Raw genomic sequence first — 25,970 nt, 5'->3', positions numbered from 1 at the left:
AGCCACCAAGAGGAGAAATGTTTTGATGAGGGTATCATTATTTATCCTATCTTTTTGTTTATAAGATGCAAATATCAACCATCGCGAACTGCAGTGATTGGTGATGCTGGCAAGGGTCCCACCACGAACTTAATCGCTACGCTCCGCCGTTCCGCTTCGAACGCAGCCGCAAACGCAACTGCACCGAGTTTCGTGTCGTTGTGACACGCATGTACAAGAACTGATTCGGATGAGTGTACGACAGAGGAGCGAAGTTATTTCAAGCAGAATTTTGATGACTAAAATTAAATGCAAAATCGTTCTGTAAAATATAGTGGTTACACATCACCATACATATATTACAAAAAAAGTGTTCGACTATTCAGAAAGAAGTAACGAAGTGAGTGTTTCTTCAATGTTACCCTTCGTTGTGAAATATGCATCTTTGGGATTTGAACATATAATCGTCACATTTTTCAGGGATGTAAAGAAGTCCTCTACGAAAGCGTTGTTTTTAAAAGAATATTATTTCCTCATCGGGTGTATAACGTAGTCGGTAAGAGGTCTACTGTCCCGGAACTGTCAATGGTTCGAAACCGTCCGAGTGCCAACTAATCTTTTTATCACTCTGGGGTCGATAAATTGGTAGCAGACCTGTCTTGGTGGATAAAAACACTGATTTCATACATTGGCTAGTGTCCATAAGTCATTGTATAGGTCAGACACGAGTAAGTAAAACTCAAACGATTTTGAATTGAAGCGAACGTGGTGGCGCATCCCAAGCGGATTGATTAACGCCAGACCCCTTATCCTTTTATCGTTTTTATTTTTTCTTCACTGAGAACATTCAGTCCTTTGTTACCGAACTCTAACTAAAAGTAGCCAGTCATACAAAAAGAAATAAGGAAGAAATAAAAGTGATAAAGAGAAGAGTGTAATATTTCATCGTTCAGATATGTACGGTCTTTCATCATTTGGAAAAGCTGCCTCACGGTTCATTCTCCACGAAAGTCGAGCTGCTGAATTGTTGGAGGAGGTTAGCGTTGTATTCGCACAAAGATTTATCCGTATTGAGGCTGCTCAAACGCTAACTAGAGGAGTTAACACCAAACATCATTATTTTGACACTGTTTTTTTTTCTACAGTAATTCACCATACTGCGTTGCTCATACTTAGGCTAGTTGGTAATCCAAACTGTAGTTTTTGTTATTGTTGATTTGCTTGAGTTGTAAACAAGATTAGTATCGACTAGCATCGAGTATAGTAGTAGTCCAACGTATAGAGGTCCAACTTAATGGCATCACCCCACGAATCTGAGGAGGTACGGATTTCAGGTGGAGTATTCGTGTACGGGATCGTAGATTATGGAGAGGGGGGTAATTCCGTCCATTTCTTCCTAATAGCCGTAAAAAACGGTCCAGAAGATGCTGTGTGTGCACAATGCTGGCGCGCTCCAATCGAACTCGTTGTAGAAGATAGCGCACCGGAGCGCTCGAAGCCGTGTCTTCCGGGCTGTTTTTTTTTGCGGAAATTAGGAAGAAATGGACGGGATCACCCCCTCTCCATAATCTACGATCTCGTATACGAATACTCCATCGGAAATACCGTACCACTCCAGATTCGTGAGGTGATGCCTTTAAGCAACAGCCAAAATTGGATTATGGACAAGTTGTAATCTCTATGCCAAGATTTGAGGAAAGTCGAAAAACTTCCGCACTTCTGATTAGAGGTTCGCTTTAGCCACACGGAAAAACCGCCCTGGTGCGAACCAAGTCTTTGATTCCTTCGGGGTCGATAAATTGGTACTGGACTTGTCTGGAAGGATAAAAACACTGACTTGACACATCAGCTGAAATGAAGTGAACGCGATGGCGCATCCGAAGCGGATTGATTAACGCCAGACACTTTATCCTTCATTCTTTATTCTTTATTGAATTGACAAATAATTCATAGGTTTTTTTTTTCAAAATGAAAAGTGCACATTGAAATAAAAGTACTTTTAAAAGTTGTATATAATTCAACAGAGAAGTTCTTACTCCTACAAGACAGTCCCATCATGATTTCTTAAAAATTTTATTGACTTTTCTTTTCAAGTCCGTAAAACTGGGCGTGGAATTGACAAAACTGAGCATTTTCGACACATCCAATTTTTTCCTTCGTAATTAATCGAGATGGTAAGGCCAGAGAATCTGCTTGTGAAATTTCTGTTGTGTATGAGAGGGGCGGAATATTGCATGAAAAATGAAAGAAAAATTGGAAACACTTAAATGCACCATCCACGAATCTGACGTGATAGGGATTTCCGATGGTCAAAGACTATACGGGATCGTAGATTGCAGAAACGGGTGGAATCCCACTCATTTCTTCCTAATCGCCATAAAAAAAAACGGTCCGGAAGATACGACTTCGAGCGTTCCGGCCCGTTATTTTCTGCAATGAGTTCGATTGGAGCGCTCCAGGCTTGTGCATGCGCCGCATCTTCCGGACCGTTTTACGGCAATTAGAAGGAAATGGACGGAATTACCCTTCTCTCCATAATCTACTATCCCGTATACGAATAGTCCACCTGAAATCCGTACCACCTCAGATTCGTGGGGTAATGCCTTTAAAGAAGTACGAAAAAAATTCAGAAAAAAATCAGTCCAACCAGTTTTGTTTCTAAGTTCCAATTTTGAGGTGCTAAAATTTCAGACTAGATTCCTCAAACAAGGAGCTACATCAGTCGAGGTCTTTAATCTCTGGATGATTCACTTTAGAAAAAGATTGATACCTCGCATTTAATAGTACAAAAATTATTGAAGAGGTGCCGCATTTACAGTTTATTATAGTTTTTATAGGTTGATGAGGACGATCTCTTGTTGAATACTGGTCTGAATCCTGAACCGCCGAGTGGAATCCGTCTGACCGTTATTGTTTCCGTGACGGTTCTACTTGTAGCGTACTGTATCGCTTCGGACCATTTGACGCTGTTCTGCTATTTGAGTGTCTGTGCTCTCGTTGGCTTCCTTATCGTGATTGTCGTTAAATGGCGGATCAAATCCTTCGTTAGAAAGTTGGGCGAATTGGATGGAGCGGCCAGAAAAGCGAATCGAGCATTGCTTCAGAGAGAAATGTTAGCTTTCGGGTGTGTTCATTTGTGAAAAGATTAGGTTTTTTTTTTCTCCGCAAATATTTTTTTTAACACTATCTAGGATTTTTTTCAGACTTGGTCTACCCATATCGCAAGCTCTGTCTTCTTGTCGACTTCGTCTTCTTTGTTGTTGTCGAGAGAATATTCTGTGGTTGAATTCGTTAGCACAACGTGTTGTTTCTGCTGGATTCATGTGAGTGCCATTTTTAACTTTAACTTTTTTTCAAACTTTGAATTACCACCTTCTAATGCTAGACATACATTTGTAAAGATATCAATAACTTAAACGGGACCTTTTTCGTTGTCACGGTTCCATAAACTCGAGCGCAAAAATTTTCGGTATTTTTCATACGATTCTTCTTGATGGCAACGTATCATGAGATTTTTCTACGGAACCCTCGGGGAAAACGAAGTGTTCGGGTTACAGATAATAGATTATTGGTTCTGCTCATCGTTGCCTAATCCTCGTAAGGAGAAAACGGCGTGGGAGACGGCGTTCTTTCCTACAAAATCAGCTGGGACGCGCCACCTTTGTGCACGCGCCGCATCCACGAGCGAGCGGTTGAAGATCAATGAGATCTCCTCCTTAAAACATTCAAGTAAAATACATGGATAGGCTACTGAGAAGACCGGAACGTGTACGTAGAAGCGCGTTCTTGCGTGCCTCGTAGGAATTAAAACGGTTCCTATGCCATTTTTGAGGACGATGAGGGGGAATCGAGCGGGGTTACGCTCCTTTTCGTAATATACAATCCGAACTCTACGTTTTCCCTGCGCTTTCCGTACCACGTCAATCTCATGACACGCTACTATTAAATTTTCAGAGCACCCACCTCCATGATTGTCGGATTTTAGAATTGTTTCCTTTCGTTTCTTTTCCTCGTCACTCATCTGTAAAGTCCAAAAACTGCATGAGTGACGTTGAAGGCGTTCAAGTCCTTGAGCCGTATTCGACACAGCTCAGTTGATCTGTCCGACTACCAACTTCCTTTGCGGTTTTCCTCGAGAGCGTTTTTCGTTTGCTGGTATCCAGTCCAATATTAGGGCGTTAGGATTCAGTGCTATAATCTTCGTAAATGTTCACTTTTCTTGTCTTATTTTAATGCCAAACCTCTAGTTTAGCATCGCTACCTCACCGTTCCCATTTCTTATGTTGCTATAAAAACCTGTTGCAGTTTCATCTCGTAGCACTGAGTCCTTGGAATTTTTTTTATTCGAAATTAATGACATAATTATGTATAAGTTATTGCCCATGTTCGACTCTCTTTGAATCTCGGCGTGTTGAAACGTAGTTTTGATTTTTTTGAGCTGTAGCCAAACCCTTGTGACTCGTAGTTGTGGTACGTGGTGGTCTGTTGCGTTACGAAGCCTAGCTAATGAGGTAAGCACTAGCCAATGTGTTGCTGTTTGAGTTTGCCTACCGTTTGGATGCTTTCTGTAAGGTGATGAGGCGCTTGAGAGGATAAATCACTAATAGTTTTGAATTTTCCAGGCTCTGACGAAGGCGATAACGCCAAAACGTTAGCTGTTGTTTAATAAAGGCGATCAATAACAATCCTGGCTACAGCTCAGGAAAATCAATTAAAACTACGTATAATTTGTTTGAGAAAGCGCAACGATGGACAAGTTAAAGATCTCTACCCTTCTTCACTATTCTAAACCAGAAAAAAATCCCGTTTAAACGTTTTCGGGCTGGGAAACCTCGCCCGCAGCATCAGTTATTACGTATCACGTAACAAACGCCAAAGTAATACATATGACGAGCGCCGAATGTGTTCAATGGGATGGCCGCAACGCGTTTGTCGATATGTTTTACCTCTGCTGAACTATAGACTCTCTCTACCTCTTCTTCCCTTGATCTGATCAAAAGCGCATAGCGCATAGCGTAAGCGGCTGCGCTTGAAGCAGTGCAGTAGAGCGTAGCGACTCTCATTCCCATACATTAAAGTACAGTAGCGTGATAACGACTTGAAGAGCGGTGCAATTGCGTAGGTGGCTGCGGTGCAGTTGCGTAGGTGGAGTGTAGCGGTTAGATTCGTGAGGGGACCCTCGCTGCTGTTCGTGACGGTCCCACCTCAATTCGAACCGTTAGGTCCACCGCGCCGCCTCGAGCGCACCCGCTTACGCAACCGCGCCCAGCTTCAACTCGCTTTGACCCAACTACAGTCGAGTTTCAGCGTTGGTGAATGGTGAAAAATAACTAAAATCTATGGACAATTTTATCCAATTATGTTTTCTGGAAATGCGCCTGCTTTTTTGTTTTTTTTTTCCAAACACTGCTTTGCAGGTCAGAGGAAAGTTCTCGTCTGGTGAGCAGCTTCTACACAGGAGAAATGCAGGATCTTGTACACAGCTGTACTTTGGAGACCTCTGAAGTCACTCAAAGAGAGATAGGGGTGCGGCTGTAGATGTTTTTGCTTTTCTGTTTAAATTACTTCTTTTATGTTGTGCTGTGTGAAACATGTGATTTTTGGGGTTATGTTTTCTCTTTTCTTTCGAGGAAGAAGGGCAAAAAAAGTACACTTATTTACCTCGACCCTTGAGTACGTAATTTTTGAACCACCTTTTGTTCTGTCAACAGCTTTACATCTCCTGCTGAACTCATCGATTTGACGAGGCTTTCACGGAATTTTTTTTTTCAGAACTGACTGAGGATTTTATCCTTTTCGAGTGGAAAATAAGGTAGCAAGAACATGTAGAGCTTCAGTAAGTACCAATAGGTGGAAGTAAATTGCAAAACCATCACATGTTAAAAAAAATTGAAGAGAAATGAAGAAGAATGAAAAATTAAATTAAATTAAAGAATTTAAATTCCGAAAATGCATGCGAGAAATTGTCTACCTGTAGCTGTACTTTCAGGCTCTTCTTGATTTGTTTATACTTCATCGAAGCGAAGTTCTTCGTCTCATGGTACTGTACCTGTCTCGTTCTCCCATCTCGTCAACTGTAACTCTTTTACTTCGCGTGTGCTTCCAACTTGATCACGAAATCGACGGTCATATTGAACGGTTAAACGGTATGCACTTTTTATTTCATCTTGTACAAGGTTATTGCTTTGCGACAGTTAATGCAATAATCGCAGATTTCTGGGAATTTTCTCGGAAATCAATCTATCTCTCCTTCGGGTCACAATTCTTCTTCATCCCTTTTTTTACATTTACCTTCGAATAAAACAGATAAAGTGAAAGGTAAAATGTCCGGCCCGGTAAAATGCGTCGATCAATCCCTCTGTGGATGTCCCCACGAGTTTGACTTCAACTCAGAAGGTTCACAAACCCGTGTCTAGCCCATGCAATGACATGCGAGGGCGAGCCAATGTGTCAAATCAGTGTTTGTTTCATCCTTCCAGAAAAGTCTGGTACGAATATACCTGTATATTGACCACAGAGGTTGTGAAAGGCTTAGCTGGCTTGAAGACGGTTTCGAAAGATCGAGCGTGCAGCCACAGCCGAACTTGTTACCGACTGCGTTAAAAGCAGCATACCACGAATCTGAGGTGGTGCGGATTTCAAGTGGAGTATCCGTATACAGGGTCGTAGATTATGGAGACGGAGGTGGTTCCGCTCATCTCTCCCTTCATCACTGCAAACAGCGGCCTCCAGAATGCTGCTTTGTACGACGCCATCTATTGCAAAGCTCCACCTCTTGCGCCGCCTCCGCCCTGCGATTCGTCGAAAATCAATTCGGACTGCTCCGATAGGCAGTAAGGGACGCTACGCTTGCAAAGGTGGCGCGCTGCAATAGAAGGCATCGTAAAAAAACAGCATTCAGGGGCCGGCTGCTTGAGTGATGCAGGGAGAGATCAGCGGAACTACCCCCGTCTCCATAATCCACGACCCCGTATACGGATACTCCACCTAAAATCCGTACCACCCCAGATTCGTGGTATGCTGCCTCTAACCCCTGATAACAAGTTCAAGGCTTCTGTGAAGCGCAGTTTGTGCCACCGCCTTCTAATTGCTTTTATTAAGCTTTGTTTTATTTTTATTAAGGTACCTAACTTCTTCCTTTTATTCTTTTTTTTGTCTAAAGAGAACTTTAAAAAATGTACAGCATTTTATGGTGACGCCATGTTCTTGCAGTTCTTATAAACTCATTATCACGTAAGCGTTCCATTCAACGAAAAATTCGACCGTCATCGGAATTGAAATCTATGGATGAATTAAATGCTGTAGCTTTATCGCTTGAAGATATTATCAGTGGGTAAGTTGTTTTTCCACGTCTTTTTCATCTTTTCCTCCAAGTCATCGAAACCTGAACTGAAATTCAGAATCAATAACGGGGAATTGAGTGCAGATGAAGTGAAGCGAGCACTCAACCGTGTGCTTTCAATGAAAGCCTTTGTTGGTCCCACGTTGAAAAAAGATGTTGATAATGCGATTGAAGACGTCAAACTAGTTGACAGTCATGATACAGTCAAACAGAGTCCGATGATCAGTGAATACGTTCCGAGAGCTCCTGTTTCTGATGAGGTGAGTACTGTAGGGATAAGCTTGCCTTGGAAACTGTTCTATGGGAGCAAAGGAGTGTTCGATTTGGTTGAATTGCTTGGAAATTCGGCCATACTTTAGGTTATATCCTTTCTGACCCGGGTTCTTTTCTAGTTTGAGAATAACGAAGGCGAAAATGAACATGACTTGATCACTTCAATGTATCTCTATATTTTTTTTTGGAATTCAATGCTAAAATTTTTCTTTCATATTTTCCAGAAGGCATTTTTTGAAATTTCCCATGGCGATTCCCGCACAACATGATTGTCAGGACATGAATTGCTTGCGTTGACAATCAGAATTATTAAAATAATAAACTTTTTATTAGGATTTTGTTCTCGTTTTTAATTTGTACTAAAATATGTATAAAAAATGAGAACAAACTTAATGCATCACAGTATTTTGTTGTCTTCCACAACTAGAAACTACAGTAGCTTTCTGAAATTGTCTGAAAAATTAAAAAAAAAAATTACATGATGAAGGAAATCCAGAATTTATAGACTCATATTTCTTGTCTACTTTTGTTTCACTTTTTTAAAACATAGTTTCAGGTATTTGAGGTGATTGCATCACATGAAGATGTTGAGGAACAAGACATTTGCTATTTTGTGGGTCCCGAATTTTTGCAACCATATGGTAATTATAACTTAATTAATTAATTTGTCTAATTAGTCTAGGATATGGAAAACAGTGCTCGCCAGCAAAGTCGTGAACTCATGAATGAGCTGCGCATGATATTGGCGGATCGAGCCACTGAGTTCGCGGCCAGAGAGCGACGCGCGCTTGCCGCGTTCTACGGGATGTCGGACGCTGAGCTGGACGCGCTCGAAGAATCACAGAAGAGTGAGTCCCGGAGGTGTCCTGAGGATAATGAGTCCCGGACAGATGCTGACCTAACTAAGGTGATTTTTTTTCCGAGAATTTGTTTATGTGTTTTTACGTAGACGCCGTAAAATGCAGACAAAAAAATAAATTTACGTGGAATGCATTATTCTATTTTTCCTATATTTTTATTTGATTTTACGCGTCCATCACAAATTGCGATCTTTCTGTGACTGACCACTTCCTCGAGAAGACGTGTCGTGCTTACCAAATTGTACACATTGAACACCGATTACAATTCTTTTCTTGGAAAAATTGAGAAAATGTTTACGGATTCCCCAAGGAAAGCAAGTAATTAGAGGTTTCTTGGCTTCTACCCAGTACCGTATGTATGTGTGTACCCTTTGCTGCTCGTTTTGCTAGTGCTTATTTGTGTTATCTGTTCCTACAATACTACGCCACACACGTGGATAACCATATAAAGAATAAACAAATAAATAAACAATTAAATAAATAAATAGAAAAACTAATTTCTTTTCTTGACACAAAAATTTCATCGCCTCCAATTTAGGCCCCAGCATCGGACACATTTTATGAGTTTTCAAATCAGAACGAACCGTTCACTGTTGAGGACGAGAGCAACTCCGAGAGAGATTCAGGAGAACGACATGCTCGTACTTTACCCAGTGATCTTCTAGCCGCTCTTCGTTTACGGTCGGTCGCTGAGCAAACTATCGGGGACGATGAGGATTAGCATGTGGTGCCGTTGATTCGTGTAATTCCCGTATTGCTCAGTTTTTTTGTGCCTTTAATTGCGTATGTTGCATGGTAATTTGAAAATTTTTCATTGTTCATTCATTTGTAGAACGCCAAAATTCTACATTTTTTTCACTGAAGTGAGGAAAAAATTGTCATATTCAGTCTATTGGGTTTCCCTATACTTGTCCACTAAGGTTCCGGATCTATTGAAACGTGGTAAATCCATTATAGTCAGTTGAGAAGACAAATTTCTTTACTGGAATGACCTTATTGATACCATTTTGAATGAACTTTTTGAATTTGAACACCTAAAAAGTCCTCATGAGTGATGCTTTAGATTTGTTTGTTTGTTTGTCATAATAAATAAAACACTGGTTCATTTCATAGTGTTAATGATATTATTTATTAGCTCATTTTACTTTCTTTCGATAGAATTTTTTTTTCGTTATTTTGTTTTAACTAGGGTGCGCGTAGCGCAATCGGTAAGAGGTTCCGCTGTCTGCACGATCGATCGGAGGTTCGAGTCCGCCGTAGTGCTCACCAAGCTTTCATCCCTCCCCGGGGTCGATAAATTGGTAATAACTGATAGCTATGATTTTACCAGCCTCTGGCGAAGGCGATAACGCAGAAACGTTAGCTGTTAATAAAGGAATATCAATACCAATCTTAACTACATACAGCCCAAGCAAATCAATAATAAAAAACAAAGCAAATCAATAATAAAAAAAATCAAAGTTGTAGCGCAGTCAGTAAGAGGTTCCGCTGTAGCTGCAGCATGATCTATCAGAGGTTCGATTCCGCGCCAGTGCCAACCAAACCTCTCATCCCTCCGGGGTCAATAAATTGGACTTGTCTGCGAGGATGAAAACACGGACCTGACACATCGGCTAGCCACCGCAAGTCATTGTATAGGCCAGTTACACGTTTGTAAACCTCAAACGATTCTGAATTGAAGTGAACGTGGGGGCGCATCCCAAGCGGATTGATTAACGCCAAAAACTTTTTAACTTTAACTTTAAACTGATCACGGATCCAGTGCACGCTTCTCACAGAAACACGGAGGAAGCGGTGAAAGTTCAAAATTCAACGTGTTTGGTGTGGGTTAACCACTTTTGAGTGCAGCAATGCACTGGAACTCCATGGAGGGTCGAAGTGTTCTATGCTTCTACATGCGCGTGTACGTATACACGTACTACGTATATAAGCATTAGCACAGCCAACCGATCAGTCAAGTCGCTTTTCTCATCCTTCCAGAAAAATCTGGCACCAATTTCGAATTTTTTTTTCCAAATTTCCGATTTCGAAAGGATGAAGGGTTTGGTTGGCAAAAAAAAATACCGAGTTTTTTTTTAAAGTTTAGAACGCCTCCAACATTTCGGCAACTACTATTTTGGATTCGTAGGTCAGAATCGATAACCATGCCTAGTAGATGGTGCGATCCGTACGTGATGAAGAAGTAGAGGCGAATAAATGAACTGTGAATTTTCCGATCGAAATTTTACACGCACAACCGCTACTGCAGTAATCAAACTCGAAGATCGAACTCGTGGGCTCCGGACTACCTCACTATAAAACTAGCAGCTTAAAGGCATCACTTCACGAATCTGAGGTGGTACGGGTTCCAGGTGGAGAATACGTATACAGGATCGTAGATTACGAAGAGGTGGGTGATTCCGTCCATTTCTTTCTGATTGCCGTGAAAACGGCCCGGAAGCTACGGCTTCGGGCGTTCTGGCGCACTATTTTCCACAAGGAGTTCGACTGGAGCGCGCCACACTCACTGCATCTTCCGGGCCATTTTTTTAACGGCAATTAGGAAGAAATGGACGGAACCACCCCCCCTTCCCCTCCCCTCTCCATAATCTAGTATCCCATATACGCATACTCCACCTGAAATCCGTACCACCTCAGATTCTTAGGGTGATTCCTTTAGCTCACTCCAGCTAATGATAGGATAAGGTCAGCGACGTTCCCTCCACTTCGTTCCCTTTAATATGTTGCGATTTCATCTCTTCACCATCCATCATCAATGGACTTTCTTTACGATCTCAGCTGTTCCCCGAATAACAATGGATTTCTGGACTCGATTTCAAATCGCTTCGTGATTTACGGAGAAATTTCCCAGAATGAACTGGATCTAGGACTGGATAAAACGATCGATCGATCACAACACTAACACTCTTTCTGACACAATGATCACTTCTCATCCGTTAAATTTTTCTTCTCTTAGAGGAAGATGTTTGAAATCTGACAACACCACAAAGATTCTCAAAGGTGCACATGAGATTTGACCGAATTTGTACTCCTGACTGGAATTTCATCGGAGCATCAAACGCATTTCATGTTCCATATTGAGCGAAGAGCTGAACTGAATGTGATCTCGACAAAATAAAGATGAAAATTTAATAATACTGTATTTGAAACATAATAGATCATTTAGAACATAAAACAGATAAACAGTGAAAGGCTTCTTGAATGGACGATTTCCTAGCGGGGACGCTACTAGCCGATTCGAAATTGATCTTCAGGTAAAACTCTGTGGAATATTCAATCTTCTTACACAATATGGAATCCCATATTCAGTGCATATACCTGAAAATATAAAATTTCAATTGTTTAAAGTTGTAGACAACCTCAAAGTGCTTTGTTGGAAAGCATGATCGGATGTATATTTATAGTGCAGGAAAACGGTTTAACGGAAGTTTTTCATCAAAACTAGAATCTCTGAGGTGAATTAGGCTACTAAGTGGAGTCGCCGCGAAACCATTGCAGATCTTGTACACCAGCGGTAGAATTTTTGCTGCGGGATGACGAGGTAAGCTAATTCCTCGCTCCTCATTCCCTTAACTGCTTCTTTCTTTTGGTTCTTTTTTTACCATTGCATCAATTTATTCAAAAAGTATAAAAATAATCGTGCTGTATAATAACGCACCTAGTAGGTCACATGTATGTATGTATGTGTGTGAAGCGGAATTCCAGAAAGCAAATAAATGGGTCCCACGACATCTGATTAGCGTGCTGGGGAAAATGAGCGATAAAATGAGGTGAGACGGGTCCCGGTGCGTCAATTTCGTGCGTCAGAAAGTACCATATTATATAATAACGGATCAATAATAGTAGTTAGCACACCATTTGTTTGTATGTACAGTAGAATCGCTAATTCTTCGACAGAAGACGGATCCGCATCTTTTTTTTCTGTTGAAGAATCGCTGTACTGCTGATATTTTTTGTAGGAAGATTACAAAGTTATTCATCATTGCTCATTTTTTCTGAAAGGAATAGCGACAAAAGGGCTGTTAGAAAGAACGATTTAAATTCTTTCGCAGAAATTTGAAGAAAATGCCCCTGGCTTAATTTTTCCTTGGTCATTGAAACAGCAGCGAAGTGTTCATCATAAAAATTTTAAGTCTGGCTTTAGCAGGACGTTTAAACTGCTAACACAAGTGCATGGACGTGTCAACAGTTGATGAAAACAAACGATAAAACACTAGAAGCAAAATCCTGACACTGTTACAGTAATCTAGCCACATATTCCAATCGCTGACAGATTCCAAATTCCTGGCTGGAAACAGTCATTATCGAGCGCATAGAAAAATCAAGCAATAATGAGGGGATGGCGATGGTGGTCGGAAGCGGATTAGGGCACGAGTGCCGACAGAGGCACGCACCTCCATCTGCGCCTACACCTTCGATCAAAACAATTTGACCGTTTGGGTCGGTGAAGTTACGTTCAAAGCGACGTAGATTCCAATCGTGCCTGTGTTTTTTTTTTTCTTTAGGGGGAAGTAGAGTAAGGGTGCTACAGTAGGAGTCGTGGACATCCGTCCGTCCGTCCGTCTACAACGCTGCAATTCAACGCCGGATCAAGAACATTCGAGGAGCACACTGTATGTCTAGAGGATGAGGCCACAACGCTCTAGAGGTTCTTCTTTTTCTTAAATACACAGGTAAAATACCTATTCAGAATTAAAACCTTCACGGTGGCTAAGCAAGTAACTCATAGTGTCTTTTGAATACCTCAGTTTACACTTGTTCATTTGCTACAACTGTCAGGGATACGGTAGGAGAAAGCTCTACAAAAGTTCTGCATTGGTAATTTATTTTCCAACAAATTTTTACATTAACTTTTTTTCAAGGTCAACAAAAGGATTAGTAGTTTGTTCTCGCAAAAAAAAAAACCACTTTTGAGCTAGAAACTTCAGCGGGTAGAAAAGTTCCATGTTCAGTTCCGAGAGCTACCTAGTTTTTCTCGTCCCGACATACGATCGAATGATCTAGTTGCAAGAAAAAAAAATAGCTGGCGAACATTTATATTGATGACTGAGCGACATGTATTTCGATCCAAAAAATGATGGATCGAACTATCATGATCCATTTTGCATTTCAATCAAAATTATGGAAAAGTGACAGTTTCGAACGGTACTCTTCGAAATGAAAACGATCGAACTATTGGATTTATCTATAGTTTTGGGCTTCGCGGAATATCAGTGCTGAACACCAGGATTTGCCGGCAAACGGATGCACACATGATCGAGTCAAAACGACATAAAGCTAACGTGCGCGGTGCATAACGAATGCATGAATTGCGTAGGTGGTTACGATCGAAGCGGTACGGTGATGCGCAGCCGCTGGAATCGAGGCGGGACCTCGTACGTAGCCACCTACGCAATTGCAACGCTCTTCATGTCGTTGTGACCCGACCATGTGCAACAGCTGCGCATCGCAATCTGCAGCGGATGGGTGGTGCTAGCAAAGGTCCCACCATCGCACCGCTTTGAGCGCAGTCACCTACGCAATTCCACAACTCTTCATGTCGTTATGATGCTACTGTACTTTAATGTATGTACGGGAGTGAGGATTGAGGGAAAAACATGAAAAATAATTAAAAATCAAGAAAATTCTTTCTATCTGCATTGGAGGTGATATATTATATGATATTATATGATATATATGATATATATTATGTTGATGATGCTTAAGTTTCGCTTGCCTTGCTCCATTTGATGCTTGACGGAACCGTCCTGGTATGACGTCGGTGAACTCGTCGTGAAGAGATCGGCTTACATTCCCACACATCTTCTCGGGTGAAGAACGACACCTACATAGATCGGTCCGTCCATCGGAGTTTAAAATATACGATTTTTCAAGAATTTTCTCTAATTTTTCACTCTTCACCTGAGTAAGTTTATTCACAGTGATGTAGTGTTTGATCAATGCGTGTGCGATTTCGAGAGTCTCCGCGTAAAGTGCAAATATCTGAACGAACTACAAAAGTAGTCGAACAAATTCATCCTTTCATAAAACTACGTAACCGCACCCTATCTCCTTTCCCAGCAATCATTCCATCGATGACACCATCTCCTCCTTTTGCCACAAAAACTGTGGAGTTAGCGGCGACGAACTGAAAGACGTCATACCGCGAGTGTACTTTCACTACAGTAATGTCCTCAATTTCCAGTAATGGAAAAATTACTGGCGTTGCGTTCGACCAGCACGAAGAACAACGGGACTCGAAGGCGATCAAAGAATGCTCTTACCTCAACAGCTTCTTCCCGACTGAATCCACATACGGATGTGTCGAAATCGTGAAGAAATTCCAATTCTTCAGCATTGTACTTTGTGATCGTTGCCTCTGAAATGGAAAAACTTCTTCGGTTAGGATTTTATGGTTCTTTTTCCATTGTCATCTATTTTTCAAGTTGATAGACCAGAGAATGTGTTCAACGGTGTGACTGTCTCGTTTTCTTACTGTTTGCTTTACTGTTTCTTTTTACTTGGTGTTCGAGCGAAAACTTACAAAACTCTACACAAAATATTGCTAATGACACTGGGAAATGTTAGTACCATAAACCCATGTTAGGAATTGCTTGGAAGCAAAATATCAACACGTCTCGAGTCTTTTTTTCATTGTTGAAGTGCTGGAATCGTTACTAGAAAGTAAGAAATTCTTCTGTATTTCACCCTTTTATTTTATTTTTTGGATTTATTCGAAAGACGCAGAGTAGCTTTTCCGACTTGGAATTTTAGTCAATTCCTAGGCGTTCCAGCGATGCCAACTCGTTCGAAAAATCCAACTGTTTTATCCCTTAGGTGCGTCCCCAATTAAAGGCAACAGATCACGAAACCGAGGGACACTGAGGCGTTTGCTGGGCGAATGTAAAGTTCGGGGTGATGATTACGATGGTGGGCGTGGCCCCGCAAAAATCCCCTCAATCGTCCTGAAAGACAGCGTGGGAAAGTGCATTATTCCCTACGAGGTGCATTGTAACGTGCCATTCTTGCACACGCCGCGCGTCCACAAGAAAGCGGTCGAAAATCGGTGAGGGCTCCTCAGGATCCTATTCAAATGAATCAACGAATAAACAGCTGAGCAACCCATAAGTGTGTGAAGGTGGCGCGGTGTTCCGTAGGTAAAAAATAGTTTTCCACGCTGTTTTTTCCTCAGATTTTTCCCCCACAAAGACCCCGATATTTTGCCAGTTCCGCGATATGTTGCCCTTAATGTTACGTCTAGTTCCATTAACTCGTTTCCTGTTCGCATAGTACATCCTACTTAGTCATTCTATCGAATGCACAGAGTATTTCAGCCAGTTCACTAATGATTGACTCAAAGTGCGTGTCGTATGTACTGTTAGGACACACGGTCATACAGGGACGTAGAGACATAGGCACACACACATATATACATATAATTGCACATTGCTACTTGAACCATATACATGATTAAAATTCGATGATTTTTATTATTATTTTATTTTTATTTGCCGAGCCGACTTCTGCGCAGAACCTCTGCAAATATGGCGTCTTACCAAATTGTTTGGTTCATTTCACTTGCAAATGTGACCGGTGAATGTTATTGTGTCGGCAAATACGCGTGGTATTCTTAAAAGGAGGAACTAATGAATTTCCGTGGTCTCTTCAAAACGACCTAAGTGCCGGCGCAGTTGCATAAGCGGCTGATATCGAAGCGATGCGGTGGAGCTGGCATCGGCTGGCATCGAGATGGGATCATAGCGAAATGCAATGATTAACGGTGCTAGCAAGGATCCCACCCGGGTTCTCCGACCGCTCCACCGCACCGCTTTGAGCGCAACCGCAGTGCACCGATGTCGTGTCGGTTTGACCCGACTATAAAACCGCTAGCGTGCGCTGAATAATTAGGACAAGCTGCCGTGCATGGTATGCAAATATGAAATGACTCGTTCATAAATCTCTCAACTTTGCAAAAATTCGCTGAGAAATAATAAGGAATCCCAGATCAAATCATCCTACGACTTTGCAGTATGTACGGACGTGTACGAATAGTGCAGAGGTCTACCGTGAACTCGTCAGTAAACCTCAAAATTGACTTGCCATTTTCACTTGACCTTAGTGGAACAGTTGTTCCTGAGATTATTCCTGATTGTTCGCTGAGACCTCAAGATATAAACGGTTATTTTTTCTACAGTAGTTACGTAGACGTTTCAAACCAGTAGGATCGAGTAAAACTTTAGAAGATAATATTTCCATAGGTTTCTTCCTCAACAATATTATTGATGAAGAAAACTGTTACAAGAGAAATCCATCTTTCAAGAGAATCTCTAAATAAATGAAAAATGTGTATGTTACAAAGCATATTTCGTTCTGTATTTTACCGCACAAACGAATTCCGTCGATTTTGTGCACTAGGATAAGTGCCACACCCTTAATCCAGTTAAAATCACCTTCTCTTCTTCATCAACTGAGAGAAAGCTCTCAAGAATGTGTGGTCAAATAAATTATTGATTAAATAATCCAAATAAATTTTACTACCGCTCCGCCGTTGTAAGGAGCAACGCCCTGATTCCACCAGTTGACGAATTTTTTTTGGACAACATTTCTGGAACGCTTCCGAAGATAGATTTTCCAGGTCCTCTACGTTTCATTCTCATTGTGACTAATAGTTTCCGGATTTTATGGCAATGTACACTATCCTTACGTGTATGCTACAGTACCTATCGCACCTACTCTGAGAGTTAATGGCTTATTGAGAACGATCAGGTGGATTTTCGATTTTGGCTTCTATCCAATAGCAGACAGAAATTTGTAATTTCCAAGTTTCCCAATAACTACTCCAAACACTTCCTACAAATTTAGGAATACTGATTAAGCGGGGCGGGTATAGCGCAGTCGGCAAGAGGTTCCGCTATGACTGCACGATCGATTGGAGGTTCGAATCCTCCTTGTGCCAACCAAGCCCTTCATCCTCCTGGATCGATAAAATGTTCCCAGACTTCTCTGAGAAGACAAAAGCGGTGATTTGATATATCGGCCAGCCCCCGCAAGGCATTGCAAAGCTGGACTTGCGTTCACAAACTTCAAACGATTCTTGGATGAAGTCGAACGTACAGGCGCATCGCTATAGAGATCGATCAACTCCGTGTACTTTATCCTTTATCCTTTTATGGATTAGGAACACGAATCGAAATCACCAAGGACACAGCAGTTTTCCAGATAAAAAAGACGCCAATTTTGCGCCAATATGAAGTTGATCCAGCTCACTAATTGGGTCACTCTTAGTCGTGTGTAAATAGTTGCTTCGTTGGGTATACTGATACTAATGATCCCTTAGGTTCCCAAGAATGTTTGATGTTTCATTTGTGATTGTGAATATGAATGAAATGTGAATGTTTAATGGTGCCAGTTGCGAAGTTTCTACAATCCCTATCTGCCACTAAAGAGAACTGTACGTTGAAAATTCCCATAAATCTATCCCTGAGGAAGTGGCGGCGATTCGTGATTTGCTGGCAGGCGCAAACGGCTGATTGGTGATTGTATTTGCGTCGGTCAGTCGGGGGTACTGTAGGTAGTGAGAGTTTCTACGGATCCGATCTGCATCACGAGAACCGAATGATTAAGTATGGAATTCACTGATAAGGAAAGCGAAATCATCAAGGACAGAAAGTGCGATGTGGATGCGGCTATCAATCACCGTAGTAAGGCGGCGAACCATTACGCTGAAGGACGTTGAAAAAGAAACTCTACTGAAATGTTAACGAGGATTGCTTTCGTACGAGGGGAAAAAAACTCCCGTATCTGACATTGAACACGTTTTGCACGGTGAGCAGATTTCTAACGTAGAGTAACAGAAAATTGCGAGAAAAAATGTGTTAGAGCAATCTCAATAGCGTTTTAATTGAAACTACCATGTACAATATTAGAAAAAAATATTGAAAATCTTTCACAGTAAACAAATAGGCAAAAATTTGACCAGAAAAATTTTTTGAAAACCTAAATACGCGAGTTCTTTTTTTTTTGCGTTTTACCACTAGCGGCGGTTCGACGAACTAATTGAGAGACGTCCAATTTTTCCAATGATCACAACCAATGTGAGCTAATCTATTATCTGTGGAAGTGATTTCCATCATAATTTTTTCTGAAAATAATTTTCTCCTCTTAGGTCTATTGTTATCGAGTCTAATCGATTTCTTGATGTAGGTATAAAGTAAACAAAAACTCTTGCCCCAAAAATTGGATCGTCTTTAAAGGATAGTTGGATGGAAAAAAAGGAAGAAAGTGGATTTATTGGAAGTTTTACAGATTTGATGGCTAATAAGTCTATTTCAAAGATTCATGGCGCATCAAACGAACAATCCCCATAGCCTCTTACGCTCCTTTCAAATCTTTCCATCAAATCAACATTTTCAAAAAGAAAAATTCGAGAAATTTAATTTAATTTGAAATTTAATTTCGAGAAGTTATATCCGGTTTATTTCTATCGCTACATTGAAATCAATGACTTAGGAAGAATCGACGCTAAAGATGATTTAGATGGAAAATTGTGAGTAAATTGAGAAAACTGCGGAATGAAAACGAGTGTGAAAATGTGAAAGAAAAATTGAAATTGCGAGTAAAAATAAAATTGGCACGTTTTTAAGTAGAGAGGACAAAAAGAACCGGTGGTGTGCGAGGATCAAGCAGAGAAGGCGGTTGCGTTGCGGCGGACGCGTCACTGTCACCGGGTGGAACACATTCTGCAGCGACCAACAGCACATAAAGCCTCGAATCGAAAAAATTGAAAAAATAAGAATTGATTAATGCACGAAAATTGCAATGATGTACTATCCACTGACTTTTTATCAAAAATAGTATCATATAAGTTTTCTATAAATTATAATGAGAAAAATCAATGACAGACTACATTTTTGAGTCTGTAGATGGTTCTCAGACTATTATGTCAGATATTTTCACATTTTCTATGTGTTCGTCCAAATCTTCAATCCGTAGCTTATATAGTTTAAAATTATTTTTCCATGATGCCCGTAGCAGAATCAGGGTAGAGAAAAAGCTTACAATTTCCCATAAATTCCAATCACAACATAATATCTTAAAAAATATTTATTTTAAAATAAAAATCACCGATTGGAGATTTTTTTGTGTCATCTTAGAAACTCATCAAATTGGTTAGATCCATAGAATTTATATAGTTTACCAAAATGGAGGGGGAGGCGACAGCGTTTGGGAAAAAAATCGGTACAATGGGGTCGTGATGTAGTTTGCAACTACGCAAAACACTCGCTGCAAATCCAGAAATCAGTGAGATCAACAGCATACGATTGGTGGAAAACATGATTGGGAAATCGTAGACGGGAAGACCACTACACTGTTATAAGCAGCAATAATCCCTGATCTTTTACACTCGCCTCAAATCGCACATCATTTTTTTACTTTGGTAACAAACTAAATCGTAACTTTATTTTGGAACAAAACACTTTAAACAAACGGACGGCCTTCATGCGATCTGCGCTGAATTGATTACTGAAGTGGAACACATAATACAGTCGCTGTAGCAAACAACTTGTCCCAGGTACCATTCCGGTTACCTTTAAAGGCAACGTTTCACGAAACTGGTGCTGGTGGGAAACCTGTGGGGAAAATATGGAGTCTGTAGTGTAGATTACGAGTTTAAGCGTGAGTTCGGACGATTCAGCCTAATCGCACCGAAAAACGGCGTGGGAACGGGATTTGTTCCTACGAGGTACGTTATGACGCATTCCCTTGTACACGCGCCGGTTCCCTTACCAGTATATTCATTAGTTTTATTGTTCCAGTTTCATTAGGCTGGTGAGGAGACCTCATCGATCTTCGTCCGCTCGCTCGTGGACGCGGCGCGTGCGCAAAGATGGAGCGTTCTCACGTACCTCGTAGGGACAAAAACTTTTCCCCACGCTGTCTTTCATGATAACTAAGGGAAATTGAGCTGGGTCATACTCGCAATCCACACCCCGAACTCTATCTTTTTCCATAGGCTCCAAACCACGTCAGTTTTGTGATATGTTGTCTTCAAGTAGCACTGTATCAATACAGTAACCGCAGAGGGTGTTCAACTAGGCTGACGCAGCGCTTCCGCTGTGGTGGCGAGAACCGTGATTGATCGGAGTATTACCACAACAGCAAAAATTCAAATTCATATTTAATTTATTTCATCGACCACGCCAGCTGATTTAACTTGATTTAATTGTCCAAATTCGAGATCGGAAAAAAGTCGGACACCGTTCTAGTTTCTGGAAAAGAAAAGAAAAATGATCCGAATGCGTCAGAAAGAGCGCCAGCGGTGTCGGAACACTTTTTCTTTCGACAATGAAGCATTGTAGTTGTTTTCTAAACAAACAAAATACAGTAGTTACAGATGGGAGCACAGCCTTTTAGAACAAATTCCCATCACGGGAAACATATTTATCATTTTGAAGTGCCATGTATCATTTTTTCGTGAAGCAAAGCGTAGATCACTGGTGATTCGCGTCTTTTCGCCTACAGTAATATGAAACGAATGGATTATAATTTTTCGCAAAAAAAAATATTACAAACATAAGATTAAATTAGGAATATTCAGTATTGAATGCAGATTATTACCTTAGTTCCATCGTGTTTGCATAATTAATTATTAACACTTTCTCCTAATTTCGTAACGACTTTTAAAAAGTTTTGAAAAAATGTTTCTCTCTTCAAAGGGCTCAATGGAAATATCGATTTGCGGCGGATAGATGCACCAAATGCTATTTTTTGGCAATATTGAACCTTTGAATGTTATAACCGCTTTTGTGTCCATAATGCCTTATCGTTGTTCAAAAAAAAAAAAAAAAAACTCGAGACATGAATTCGACAATCGAAATCAAAACCCATTTCGACTCGTTCCATTTGTGTCAGTCGGGTGGAAAAAAAGCAAAAGCAACTTTTCTGGAAAATGTGATCGCATCACGTCGCCTCCTCTTTTTGGACTGGAATGTCCACCACTCCGTATTGCAAGAAGAAACGCGACGGAACAGTGAAACGATAGCGACACACAATAGAACAAGAGAAGTAGTGGTTTGCAAGAGTGAAAGAAAAAGAAACGCTTAAAAAAAACGGGCATCTCACCATCTTTTCCAGAATTAATTCCTTTGATTTCATTCATTTCTTCAAGACAAATTTCAAATGTGTTTCAAAACTCTTTGAGTTCTGTGAAGAAAGAAACTACTTCAATTGAAGTTTTGGGACCATAAGAACAGTATTTGCAGCCTCAGTGCAAGCGGTCATAATTTACTACGAAACGATCGAAAATCCTCCCCTCAGGAAAAAAAAGAGAAGGAAAGAATTCTGTATGAAATTGGTGTTTCGATGTGAGCGCCAACAACCTTCACGCGCAAAGGATAATTCGTAGGATTAGCCGTATGGAACCCACCATTAGCGTTCAATGATTGAAGCAACGACGATGTTTTGAATGTGACGTAGACGAAACGATTCCGGTCGGTCACTATGAAACCAGCCTCATCCCTCCACGAATCTGATTCCTATAAAAGAACTTAAAATGGTCACATGTGTGTCTGTATGGATGTATAGTTCGGCGAATGTTTATCAGGCTGTCCAGGCAGCGAAAACCTGTTGAACACCACATAATCTTCTTCCTCTACTTCTTCTTCTTCTGTAAAGAGCAACGCCCATATAAAATTCCGGACATACCGCGAATGAATCATGTGTGACGTTTTTCTTCAGTTCGAGATTAAATCGACCAAGTGCATGTTCGGCAAGACGATCGACCAGATGCGCTTCTGCTGGTCTTGCCTCCGGAACCGTGTGGAACTGCACGTACAACGGTAGAAGACGTCGATTTTCTTTTTCTGTCTAGAAAGTATAACTTGGAATTTGAAAATTGATGGAAAAAAGAATACCATATCTGAAATAAAATGAGAACTTAAAGGATGTTTCACATAGCAGTTTTCAAAAAAAGAGACAGAGATAAAAGAAAAAAACTGTACGAAAGCGAAGCCACTGTATTTGGAGGTACACGAGAATGGCACGAGTAGAATGAAAACGACACGAAGCACGGTGAAGTTGCGAAAGCGGCTGCTCTCGAAAAGGTACGGTAGAGCGCGGTTCGTGAGGGGACCCTCGCCAGCACCACTCACAAATCGCTGCAGTTCGCAATGGTCCCAACTCTATTCGAACCGCTGGCGACATCGCACCACTTCGAGTGCAGCCGCCGCTTACGCCTCTGCACCCGACACGTTCCGTTTAAACTCCCCTATATCACTCAAAATTGTGGACTACCAAAACTTCAGCAAAATATGTTTTTTTTTTCTTTGCAATTTTTTGCAGTTTTCATCAGTTCTTGGTTCTGTCGATGGAAAATACAAGTAGAGTAATAATAAAATTAATAATAAATTAATAATAAAATGAAAATCCCTAGATTTTTCACCTCCAGATGGATTGAAGTGTGCATAAATGAACGTTTTGATTTATCATGGAAAATCACGGCTTAGAGAAATTTGGAAGGAAGTTACGTACCAATTAAAACAATATTTACAGAAAACAGGATACAGCATAAGAAAATTTACATTACATTACAATATTTACATTATTTGCATGGCAACGGACAAATTTTTTCGTTCGCTGGATCGTATAATTTGATAGCGCAATTGGCAACCATCATCTTTCTGTAGCTCTATAATATTAAGGATTCTGTCCTAATATTTATACTGCGCTCTAATTCTTTCTTTCTTGAATTTTTGTCCTAATTGTTCACTTCTTTTTGTAACTTAGTGTACTTAATCCCCCAAGTTTGATGAATGCAGTAAAATATTTGAAAATTCCGCGTGGGAATCGAGCTTCAATTTACGGTGCATCAGCCGATTTATTATTGTGAGGATACCGAATTTTTCAATTTTTCCAAGTCATATGCATATCATTCATGAATCCCGCTCACATTTCCTCGACGAGAGGAAAACTGCTCCTCATTTTCGAGGACAAACAGCAGCTCACCAGCATCTATTTCTCGTCCTCGTATCAATAATTTCTTTGTCATATTATTACTACAGTAATTCAAAAGCATTTTGTTAGCTTGTGTTTACAGCTACAGCGAAGAGTTGTTGCAGTAAAGTTTGTGTAGAGAACCGGACTTAGCAGGAGCGTTAAGAAAGAAACGTGATGGCGCTGAACACGTCCAACTTCTTCGGCTGCCCATGGAAGTATTAAGACTAATAGCAGCAGTCTAACGAGTTACGTACATACGTAGAGAAGAAGAGGTGAGGTTTCCGGTTCCTCTTTGGAAGTCGAACGCAATCGAAACAGCAATTATCTCGTTCCAAAACACACAGAACGTTCCTGTGAGGCATTCAGTTATGTTGGGATTTGTTCTAATGACAACATTCTCATGGATTTTTGATCTACGATCTATGATGTTAAGTTTTTTCCACTATTAGGTGATGTTCAACGTTCAGTTCTAAAGAATTACAACAAAAATTCGGAACACACTCAGTAAATCCGCGAACAAGAACCGTCAGAAAATCGCAAGAGTTTATAGTGGAGTGAAAGCGACCTGGTGCCTGCTGGTGTAGTTGCGTACATTGTTGCGATCGTGGTGGGACCTTCCACGGGTCCAATCAGATTGCTCAGAGATGAATTTTCACCGCTCCACTTCGAGTGGAACTCTGTACACCACTGCCTCAATCCTAGGTTCTTTTGACCCCACCGTAGATAACCAGTGCCCCATTTACACTCGTCGGAGTGACAGATTGAAAAATATGATCTTCGTATTTCGCCCCATATTAATCATGTACGTAGCAAATTTTTGATCCAAACGCTTGATTGTGGTGGATCGATCGATTGATCACAAAGGACAAAACGTCGATCTAATGCGTATCTACGTGTTTTAAGCTTTGGATATCAGCCCTGATATCAGGATCACGATAGTTAGCCGATGGTTTCCAAACTTCTCTCTAAATCATTCCCTCACATAAAGTACAACTGAGGCTAACATCTGACGGGCAGCGAAACTCGTCCTCACATCCTCCCCTGCTCCTTCTACACTATTGAGAAGGTAGAATAAAAGCCGAGAAAATTAACTTGTTGTAAATTTTTAAGAATTATCTACTAGTTACTGTGAAGTACATACTTATTCGCGTTGTTTACAGCAGAATATAACAGTACGGGGAAGGAGGTCTGTATCAAAATCCATGTAGGACCCACAAGAACAAACTGAACCTATCGAATTTCGTCTTTTTTATTCAAGGCAAAAAAAAACTTTATTGTTATTGACATTTTTCCATAAACAGAAACACGCGCCCGAATATGCCCTTGATCAGAATGTACAAGTGATGAGTTCAAGGAACACACACATGCACTTCTGCAAATACAGCTAAAGAAAAAAATTGGAAGGAAATTTGGTATTTTCCTCCCACTTTTCCGTTTTTTCACCAAACTTTTCTTACTTTTTAAGATAATTCCAACAAATTGCTTATCGTATCCAAAAGTATGTTTAAAGGATATTTGAAGTTATTTAGTTATTTACGTTTAGAAAAAAGCAAAAATAGAAATGAGTAAACAGTACACAAATCTCTTTTTTATGGGGAAAATCCAGCATCGAATGGATTATATGGCTAAATGGGTGCGCATCGAGCAAATTCCAGTATGACAGCCACTCACCTCAATAGAGACTAGTTTCAGATGATGTGGATCCTCCTTTTCCTCTACACGAATATTTTTTCCGGCTATTTCATCGCTACAATCCGCATAAATACAGTACGCTTGCGTTGGTGTATATTTGATAATGGTTTGTTTCGCAAGGAGTGCTCCTGAAATCAGTGTGATATCATGCGTTTTAAGCTTTTTTTAAAAATATTTTTGGATAAGATTCAGTTTGGTTACTGTAAGAAAAAATTTGCAAAAATTGTGACGCATATACGATAGAGATGTAAGAGATGAAACATCGAGATGGTCGATCGGAAGAGATACGACGGTGATTGCGCGAGAATTCGCTACGTTATGAAGAGATACGGTGACGAACGTATGTAATAAAAGTGAAACGAACCGTTCTCATCGTAAATGAACGCCGATTTCGAACCGCTGAACTCTTCAGCTTTCAGGATCGATGATTTGTCTAGTTCAAGGAATGCCATCTGAAAATCGGCAAAAAAAAACTTCGTTGTGTTGAATGGAAAACAATGAATTCTTTTAAGCAAATCCATACCAAATCGCATGGTTTCGATGGTAATTGTATTTGGAAGAGGGACATTTTCGGAATCGACGATGACGGCGACGGTGACTGTTGTGAATGGCTGCTGTCGATGTATGCGTGTGTGTGTGTGTGCGGTTGTTTGTGGTGAAACCACCACCGCCGCCACCGCCACCACAGACTCCGCCGCCGTCGCCGTCGCCGCCGTAGCCGCCGCCGCTGCCGCTGCAGTCCAAAACAGCGCCAGTAGACCCGTTCTTAAGGGGAGAACGCTGCGCCAACACGTACACAAGGCATCATTTTGACCACCTGTGCACGGCTGGTTGCTGGCAACGCGTCACTT

The 25,970-nt window shown here is 40.8% G+C and overlaps 2 protein-coding genes across 2 annotated transcripts; one reads left to right on the top strand and one right to left on the bottom strand.

Moving 5' to 3' along the window:
- Nucleotides 1-934: 934 nt before the first annotated feature.
- Nucleotides 935-9,175, top strand: RB195_000612 (uncharacterized protein; the record flags this gene model as incomplete). The annotated part of the gene is made up of 10 exons (XM_064197044.1): nt 935-1,015; nt 2,817-3,103; nt 3,183-3,302; nt 5,397-5,505; nt 5,969-6,125; nt 7,192-7,312; nt 7,380-7,581; nt 8,151-8,207; nt 8,277-8,501; nt 8,993-9,175. 10 exons carry the CDS (start codon nt 935-937, stop codon nt 9,173-9,175), a joined length of 1,542 nt encoding a protein of 513 aa, XP_064052925.1.
- Nucleotides 9,176-11,736: 2,561 nt separating this feature from the next.
- On the bottom strand, nt 11,737-25,687 carry RB195_000611 (uncharacterized protein; the record flags this gene model as incomplete). The annotated part of the gene is made up of 10 exons (XM_064197043.1): nt 11,737-11,772; nt 14,171-14,278; nt 14,356-14,436; nt 14,498-14,581; nt 14,718-14,812; nt 21,860-21,968; nt 22,138-22,299; nt 25,099-25,247; nt 25,484-25,571; nt 25,643-25,687. 10 exons carry the CDS (start codon nt 25,685-25,687, stop codon nt 11,737-11,739), a joined length of 957 nt encoding a protein of 318 aa, XP_064052924.1.
- Nucleotides 25,688-25,970: the final 283 nt, after the last annotated feature.

This window comes from Necator americanus, chromosome IV (assembly GCF_031761385.1).
Source record: "Necator americanus strain Aroian chromosome IV, whole genome shotgun sequence".
NCBI lineage: Eukaryota > Metazoa > Nematoda > Chromadorea > Rhabditida > Ancylostomatidae > Necator > Necator americanus.
The sequence above is the reverse complement of the archived record's forward strand: the minus strand, read 5'-3'. Positions and strand labels throughout refer to the sequence as shown.